Source organism: Meleagris gallopavo, chromosome Z (assembly GCF_000146605.3).
Source record: "Meleagris gallopavo isolate NT-WF06-2002-E0010 breed Aviagen turkey brand Nicholas breeding stock chromosome Z, Turkey_5.1, whole genome shotgun sequence".
Lineage (NCBI taxonomy): Eukaryota > Metazoa > Chordata > Aves > Galliformes > Phasianidae > Meleagris > Meleagris gallopavo.
Genome location: NC_015041.2, coordinates 8,061,886 through 8,070,175, shown reverse-complemented (window position 1 = coordinate 8,070,175; position 8,290 = coordinate 8,061,886). Strand labels below are relative to the sequence as shown.

Genomic DNA, 8,290 nt, shown 5'->3' with positions numbered 1-8,290 from the left:
ACCACTGCCATGGGCCGGTTGCCCTCCACAAGCTCAGGCTGCCCAGGGCCCCATTCAGCCTGGCCTGGAGTGCCCCTCGGGATGGGGCACCACAGCTTCTCTGGACTTCTCTGAGATGCCATCCCTTTAGAGCTGTCCCCATCCCTGTCCCTAGGCATCCTTCAGCTGTGGCCACCCGCTGCCTGGGGCTGGGAGGAGGACAGGATCCTGCTGGGCTTGGGGCTGTGCGCCGATTGCCTGGGCCTGGGAAAATGTGCCTTTTCCTTTCTCACCATGAGATGGAATCTGCTCCTATTAATAGCAAGTGGCTGTCAATGGCTGTTGTCACTAGGGGCTATGGGGACCAACATGGTGGCCTCCTGCCTCCCGGCCACCCTGGCAGGCACTCACCCTAATGAGGGATAGATAAATGGTGCTGGATGGTGCTTACAGGAGCTGATGGGAGTACAGTGGGAGCAGTTGGAAGGGCATAACTGGTGCTACTCAGTGATGGGAGCGATATCTGTGAATTATTTTCCACTATAATGATAATAAGCAAGTATCAAGCCCTGGAGTTTTCTCTCTGCATGGAGGAGGCAGCGTCCCTTGGGAGCATCTCTGGTTCTGGTGAAGGAGGAGGACGAGAAGGCAAATGCTGGGAGAGCACTGAGGCAAAGGGTGCATGGCTGCCGCAGGACCAGGAGTGCTGCATGGCAGAGGTGTGTTTGCAGCCAACCTTTCCCTTCCATTCATGCTCTTTTTTTTCTTTTTTTTTCTTCAAGGTCCCAGTGACAACCATTGGAGCTATGAAGGTAAATATCCTGCAGTTGCTCCTGCTTTCCCCACCACCCATCAGACCCTGGGCTCCAGCCAGTCCTAGTTAATGATTACCAGGCAGCTGTGCACACTCAGTGTCTCACCCTTCCCTCCCTTCACCCTGCTGGTTCAGCAGTGACCAAGCCAGCGCACCCCCATTTGTGAGGCAGCAGGGATCCCCTATGCCTCAGTGTGGGGGTCCCTGGGGTTGTGCCTCCCCAGGCAGGCACAGGCCCGTCCCATGCTATTCTCACTGAGAGGCTGTACTGGGACTTTGCCCAAGGATCACCTTGTGTCTTTGCACCGTCTCCTAGAGCAGGGGGACGGCGCTGGCTTGCAGTCGCCCAAGGCAGAAGCTGCCGATGGTGGCACCGTGCTCAAAGGGGGCTGTGCCTGCCAGCAATGAGTGTGATGAGCTGCAGAGCTCCCCTGCCTGCCAAGTCCACTTGTAAATGATATTCTCACACTCTTCCCAAACACCCCTAAAATAGACTTTCCTGGCAGCTCACCACACTCAGAGCCCTTTCGTGATGCAGCCACAAGCGGTCATGTAGCAGCATAGAACCATTAAAGGTTGGAAAAGACCTCAAATATCATCAAGTCCAACCACTGACTAACCACTACCATGCCCACAGAGCTGCTCATGAGCTGACTTGGTAGAAACCAACCCTTTGTGCATGGTGCATGGCCCATCCCTTCTCCTGCACCCATCAAACCCCCAGGGTCCTGTCCCTGCCCGCTTTCACCACTGCCCTTTCCCCATGCCAGATCTAGGGCAGTGGGCCAAGCACTCCCCAGCGTGCGCAGGCAACATGCAGTCTCCCATCAACATCAACACGGAGACGACCATCTTCAGCCCCCAGCTGCGACCCATCCAACTCTCCGGCTACAGCCTGCCTGCCAGCCAGATGCTCACACTGGAGAACAATGGGCACACAGGTGGGTGGGGAGCTCGCTATTCACTGCAGTTGGGTGTTGGCTTCAGGAATTCATTGTAATTCATGTTTCCTTTAGAAATTTGTTCCTAATGCAGGTTTGCAGCCACTGGTTCCTTTCCTACATTTCACCTTTTTCAAAGGAGAAATCATGGCCTTGTATGAATTAGCCTCTAAAGTACCCACCTCTTGTAGGACACACTTTTTGAAGTCTATATTTTGAGATGCTATCTGAGGACCTTAAGACACTTTTAAAAGGCTACAACAGTTTTAGAAGGGCTTTTTTCACTCTATCTAGCGTGGTGAGACTGATAGTAAAATAACGTGAACAGATTCTGTCCCAGCTTTCCAGAAACCTCATCACTTCCTCCCTGCAGCAGTGGATCCTGGCTGCCACCAGCTCCTTCCAGGAGCACCTCCAGCCCTGTGCGTGCTGCTCAGACTGGGACATGCTGGTTCTGAGGGTGCAGCAGGATAGGATAGCCCCATGCCCTTGTCCGTGGGAGCTGATCCCTGCATGCTGCAAACCCAACAAGTCAGACTTGCTGCGCAGGGCATGCCCAGCACTCTATTTTATAGCCTCCTGCCCTAGCTGCCTGCATAGCTCAACGGTCTGAGGTCAGTGGTTGCTATTTTAGGCACCCTGGCATCTGGTGCTGTTTGGTGTTCGCAGAAACACTTGTAGCATTTTCATCCAGAGGGGCCAGGGCTGAGGTAGTTTTTCATGTGCTGACCTCTGTGATCACTCAGGAAAGACAGAACAAAGTGAAAAGTTGCAAGTCAGCTAGGACAGCTCTACAGTTACTCCTTCTTACACAGTGTATACGTTGAAAATGACTCAGATGAATGCTAGGAAAGCACCAATTTAGATATACGATAGAAACATAGGAGGGTATAAATGCACAGAGAGGGAGGAGTGTATTTGAGTTCTGTATCTCTGTGCCCGGTGGCACAGGGGAGGACAGATGACTCATCACAAACCTGCACCCTGGTGATGTGATTGAAATACTTCACCTATAGGGATGGGACAGAATCACAGAATCACCAAGGTTGGAAAAGACCTACAAGATCATCCAGTCCAGCCATCCAACCATCTACAGCCTCTCCCAGGGTCCAGGGATGCTCGTGATGTTGGTGCTTGTACCCCCCCATAGCTCAACCCTTAGGTTATCCACACCACTGTTCTGCTCGCCAGGTATCTGGGGCTCAGCTTTCCCCTAAACCACACCTAAAGGTAAAGGCAAAACCAAATACATGTGCCCAGTGTCCAAACAGGCACTGCTCTAATTCTCCAGATTTCATGTGACGCCAGCCCTGGTGGTGGCCAGGCCTGCAGGCTGCTCTGTTTGATGCAGCGGATGCAGCTCTGTGCTCCCACAGGTGTACGTGACTCTGCCAATCCCCTTATCCTCTATCCACAGCCTCTTTGTGTTGTTCCCACATAGTGAATAAATTTATTCACTGGGTGTCCTGCAGGCTGAATCCTGCTTCATAGCGTGGCTCTACTCACTGCCCTACTCTCAACCTCATTTAAGATCCAAAGCCACTTTGTTGTCACCAACCTCCCCCAGCCCAAGGTGACTCCTTCCCTTCAGCCATTCTGCAGACTCTGCCTTACCAGCCGCACTCTCCCTCCCTCTGCAGTGGTCCTGATACTGCCTGAGTCCTTGGCCATCGCGGGCGGCTACGCGCAGCAGTACCGTGCCAAGCAGCTGCACCTGCACTGGGGCTCACCTTCGAAACCTGGCTCCGAGCACACCGTTGACCACAGGCGCTTTGCTGGGGAGGTGAGGAGCGTTCTGTCCTGCCGTTGGGCTGGTGGCACAGGACTGTTAGCTGCACACAGCCAGCTCAGGCTGATTTCATCCCTTCTGGTACAGCTGCTATCCTCCAGGGTGGTTGTCTGCCCATGTTCAGGGCAGCTCCTGGTGCTCACTGCTATGGCACCTTTTTCCCACTTCACCAGCAATGTGCCCCTAGCAGGAGCTGCATCCCTTCTCCAGAATATGCTCTGTCCAAGGAAGTGAGCACCATCCGGGGGTGCCCATCCCACATCAGGGCTGTGTTTCCTTTCAGCTCCACGTGGTCCATTACAACACCAAATATAAGAACTTCACGGCAGCCCTGACCAAACCAGATGGGCTGGCAGTGCTGGGGGTCTTCCTGGAGGTGAGCAGTCCTTGAGCAAGGAGGGGAAGGAAGAACAACATGATCTGGGGGATGGATAAGGGGACAGCAGGACATGGGGCCCTTTGCCAGCAGCCATTCCTTCCATCACTGCTGTGTTGCAGGTTGGGCCAAGGGAGAACCCATATTACCAGCAGATACTCGAGCACCTGCACAGCATCCAAGGAAAAGGTAATGCCCTGCTGGCACTGCAGAGGAAGGCTGTGGCAGCTATTGGCTCTGTGCACAGGGGAAGCTTGCACAGCAGCAGTTCACCACTGCCCCATATCTCCTCCCAGGTGATAAAGTCTTTGTGCCCGGGTTCAACATCGCTGGCTTGCTGCCTGATAACCTGCACTTCTATTTCCGCTACAACGGGTCCCTGACCACCCCACCCTGCCATGAGTCTGTCAAGTGGACTATCTTCAACCAAACTGTGATGCTCTCCAAGGAACAGGTCTGTTGGCCATGTGCGTGCTGGATCTTGGCTCCTCAGGGCATCCTGCATCCCACCCCGCTCACACTGCTTTCCTCCCAGATGTCCATACTGGTGAGCAGCCTGCAGTCAGATGACAATCACATCCTCATGAACAACTTTCGGCCGGACCAGAGCCTGCACAGAAGATGGGTGCTGGCAAGCTTTGAGCCCAGCTCCTCCTGGGAGAGGCAGATGCCTGTGGGTAAGGAATATGTGAGCATCCTGGAGGGAGGAGTGAGGCCTCAGAGCTCTGCTTCTCTTGGTGAAGGGTTTGTGCATGGATCAGCCCTGCTCCTGTCCTCAGTTTGTCCTCAGAGCACTTCCTAGCACTGGTGGTTTCCAGCTATGACTCGAAATTCCTGTTCGCCCTCAGGTGTGACTATCACTGCATCACTAAATTCGTGACCTTTCTCAGTTCTCTGAACTTACTCAGGGTTTTATTTTTTTGCTGTCCAACATCCTGTTCCCTCTCCCTCTGGGCGGCGTTTCCGATGCCCTGTGTCACACTGAGTAACAGCACCAGTGCCTGGGGCAGTGTTGGGGCTTCCCCTGGCCGTGGGCTCCCAGCACCGCAGTGCCTGGGCAGCACCACGGGAATGCTTCACTGAAGTCCGGGAGATAAAATCTACCGCATTTTCTTTGTCTAGAATCTCACTTATCAAAGAAGGATATCGGGTTAGGCTGGCATGCTCTATCTTTGGTAAACCTGTTGGCTGCTTTCATGTGTTCACCATTTACCTCCAAGCCTTTTGCCACTTTCTGCAGAAGCTGCTCCCTGGCATTGCAGAGGTGGGGGTGGAGGTGCAAACACTGCTTTTTCTCTCATATTTGCTATTTCTATCAAAGCCCTGAGCTCAAACAAAGCCCTTGTCCCCAAGCAGTGGTGGGAGTGCTGTTGTCGTGGTGGTGACTTCCCTGAACCATGGGACACTGCCACCGATAGTGCCAGCCGGCACCAGAGAGGCACAGAGGCGATAATGCAGCTGTGTGCAAGCAGCACCACTGTGCTGGGTAAATATTTGCCTGGCGCAGCCCCGGTCCAGCATTTAGGGCATGGACATACACTGGCCATCCCTATGCAGGGAGCAATGTGAGCAGCCTGGCTCTGGGGCCAACCTCTTGTCACTTCTGGCAGAACCCATAGTGGTGTTTCTCTTCCCTCTGGGCACCCCCTGACTGTGATGTGTCTTCTTTCAGGTGGTGGCACCTCAGCGACAGCAGGTAGGGGAGATGCCAGGGATGGGAAAGGGACTGGGGGTGCCTGGTGGGGATGGGGTTTCTGGCAGCCTTGTGCTGAGCTGAGGGTGAGAAAGCCAGGGGGGATACTCTAGATCCACCCCGGTGTCCCTGCAGCATGCTCTCACACTAGTTCTTTTTTCTCAGCAGGACACACCAGCTCATTTCATGCAGGTAAGCATGCTGGCTGCTGGCTTTGTGTAAGCTGCCACCAGCCTCGCACAATTCCCTCCCCCTAACCAACCTTGTATCATTCTTGGGCTCACAGGGGATGTATTGGCTGTGCTTTTCGGGGTGCTCTTTGCCATCACAATGCTGGCTTTCCTGCTCTACGTCTACAAGAACCGCAGCCAGAATGCACGGTAAGAGATGGGAACACAAGCGGTGGGCAGCAGTCCTCCCCAGGGATAGCAGCACCCACTGCAGGACAGCTGTTAGCAGGGCCCCCTCCTGCTCTAACTTCTCCTCTTCCCTCCTGCTCCAGGCTGGACTCACCCACTAAATCCAAGGTCATCTACACAGCAGCCACAGCTGAGAACACCGCCTGAGCCACTCCCACTGAGCTGGGGGAGGACCTCCTGCAGCTGCATGGATTGTTCACCTGGGACAGCACCTAGTCTAAGGGGATATTTTTGTTACAAAAATGATAAAACCATTAAAAAAACCCAAACACTCCGATAAAAGCCTTTTGCTCTGCCAGCCACCTCTTGCAGAGGAAGCATCAGCTTCCATCCATGCATACGGCAGAGCTCCAGAGCAAGCAATGCAGGGCTCCTTGCACAGTCCCGCCCTGCCCTACATCGCTCTGGGACTTCTTCCTCCTCTTATTTGTGCAAAGTGTTGGAAAAACATCGCAGTGCTGTGAAGAAATGCAGAGGTGATGGTGGCAGACCCACCACTCATGGCCAACCCCCGCCCTGCTCCCCTTTGCAGCTGGAGCCAAGAGCAACAGGCTGGGTATGGAGCAGGAGGGAGCCTGTGAGCAGCCTCCACCCCAGTGCATCAGAGCTCCATACAGGAACAGAAGGAAGGATGCTTGCACGTCCAGCACACAACTTCTGCTCACCTCTGGTACTTGTTTTATTGGTACAAAAGCCCACTGTGGACAAAACCGCCTCTCAGCCCTGAGCCCATTGGCAGTCCTCCCTGTCCTGTAGCAGGTTAACAGGGAGGTACCTGCCTTAAAATCCCCTTTTGACTCAGGGAGAGGGCAGTGATCCCCAGAACAGCCCCAAGCCCCCCTCCCCAGGCGGTGCCAGCACCAACTGCAGCCCACTGCTCACCCCAAGCCCTTGGCTGCATGTCCACCAACAATGGTGGATGCGTTCTGCCCCTGTTCCTCCACATCATCCCCTAACCTTGCCATGCCAACCCCCATCTGCCCACCCTGGGATGCTCACTACAGTTCAGTGCTGGGGGTGCATCTCCCAGTGCAGCAAGTTGAGATGGAGAAAATAGCACCACAGCATTCAGTCCTGGCCCCAGCAGCACCTCACAAAGCCACTCCCCAGGAGAGGAGGAGACGTTGTGTCCCTTGTAGGCACAGGGGACTGCAGAGCATCTTCTGCACCAGGGGGAAAAGTGAGGGGGCTTCCTGGGCTTGGGTCACCGGCAGTCCAAGGAAGTACCCTTCCCAGGTGATAGCTCAGGGCCAACAGAGTTGAGTCCCCCAGACTGAGTTGTCCCCAGAGGGGCAGAAGAGCAAGCCGGTCACAGCACCGCTGCTGCAGCCGGATGGCAGCGTCCCCCGTTCCAGGAGAAAATGTATTGCAGAAAAGGCGACGGCCAACCTTGCTGCTGACAGGGGAGGGCAGGGGCAGCTGGGGATGGGAACGTCTGCAGGGCCTCAGGATGCTGGCTGGGGGCTAGCTCCACTCTGTGCACCTGCAGGAAGCAAGGGGTCAGTTTTCATCAAATTAACTTCCTCAGAGAGGCAATAACCCAAACCCTGGAGTCTCTTCCTTGTAGCAAAGACCATCACCTTGCTTCAGCCTCCAAGACACCCTGCCCCACCTCAGGACACAGTAACTAAAGAAAGCTCCATTTGGGTGACTTACAGAGCAGGAAGCGGCGCAGGTTCTGGACAGAGCCCCCTGACAGCATATATGCCCAGACAGCAGCAATGGCCATCAGCACGTAGGAGGGCACCAGGCTGCCTACATACAGCGGGTTGCAAAATGTCTGCAGAGAGAGGAGAAAGGGAAAGGGTGAGCAGGATCTCTCATGGTTTAATTGTCACACACAGCCACAGTGTGCCCCTCTTGGTTTGCCCCAGTGCTCTGGGGAGTGGCTGGGACAGGATGGGGACAGAGCAGCATCACTCATGGCCCCAGGGGTAGGAAACCAGCTCCAGGGTTTGGTTAGTGATGGGCACAGCCCATGGGGAACTCCTCGTAGGGAGTTCTGATCTCTACATGCTTTGCCAGTGCACGTAGCTGCTCCTCCACAGGCACAGGCACCAGCAAACCCCACAGCCGCCCCTGGTGGCAGCACTGAGTTCTGCTCCGGCTACTCACCGACCCTGAAACGGCCAGGTGCATGACAACGACGGCTACGATCTCCCACCAGTGCCGGTTTTCACAGCCGTGGAAAAAGAGGATGCCCCAGAAGGTGTGCAGGAAGATCAGCACCATGGTCATGAAGGCTGCCGGGAGAACAGTGGGGAGTTAATGGAGATTCA

The 8,290-nt window shown here is 54.8% G+C and overlaps 2 protein-coding genes across 4 annotated transcripts; one reads left to right on the top strand and one right to left on the bottom strand.

Moving 5' to 3' along the window:
* The first annotated feature begins 646 nt into the window (after window positions 1–646).
* On the top strand, window positions 647–6,285 carry LOC100540154 (carbonic anhydrase 9-like). 3 transcript variants are annotated; one of them, XM_010725288.2, is made up of 11 exons: window positions 647–791; window positions 1,564–1,734; window positions 3,375–3,517; window positions 3,807–3,899; window positions 4,022–4,088; window positions 4,196–4,353; window positions 4,435–4,576; window positions 5,572–5,595; window positions 5,761–5,784; window positions 5,879–5,972; window positions 6,095–6,285. In XM_010725288.2, the coding sequence occupies exons 1-11, from the start codon at window positions 662–664 to the stop codon at window positions 6,156–6,158; spliced, it is 1,110 nt and encodes a 369-aa protein (XP_010723590.2). In that variant the 5' UTR covers window positions 647–661; the 3' UTR covers window positions 6,159–6,285. The 3 variants fall into 3 exon arrangements, with proteins under 3 accessions (XP_010723590.2, XP_019465886.1, XP_019465887.1); XM_019610341.1 differs by having other exon boundaries at window positions 5,758–5,784; XM_019610342.1 differs by lacking the exon at window positions 3,807–3,899 and having other exon boundaries at window positions 5,758–5,784.
* Window positions 6,286–6,666: 381 nt separating this feature from the next.
* Window positions 6,667–8,268, bottom strand: LOC104914810 (gamma-secretase subunit Aph-1b-like). Its single transcript, XM_010725286.3, has 3 exons — window positions 8,127–8,268; window positions 7,668–7,791; window positions 6,667–7,494 (listed from the first exon to the last, which is right to left on the bottom strand). The coding sequence occupies exons 1-3, from the start codon at window positions 8,247–8,249 to the stop codon at window positions 7,457–7,459; spliced, it is 285 nt and encodes a 94-aa protein (XP_010723588.1). The 5' UTR covers window positions 8,250–8,268; the 3' UTR covers window positions 6,667–7,456.
* Window positions 8,269–8,290: the final 22 nt, after the last annotated feature.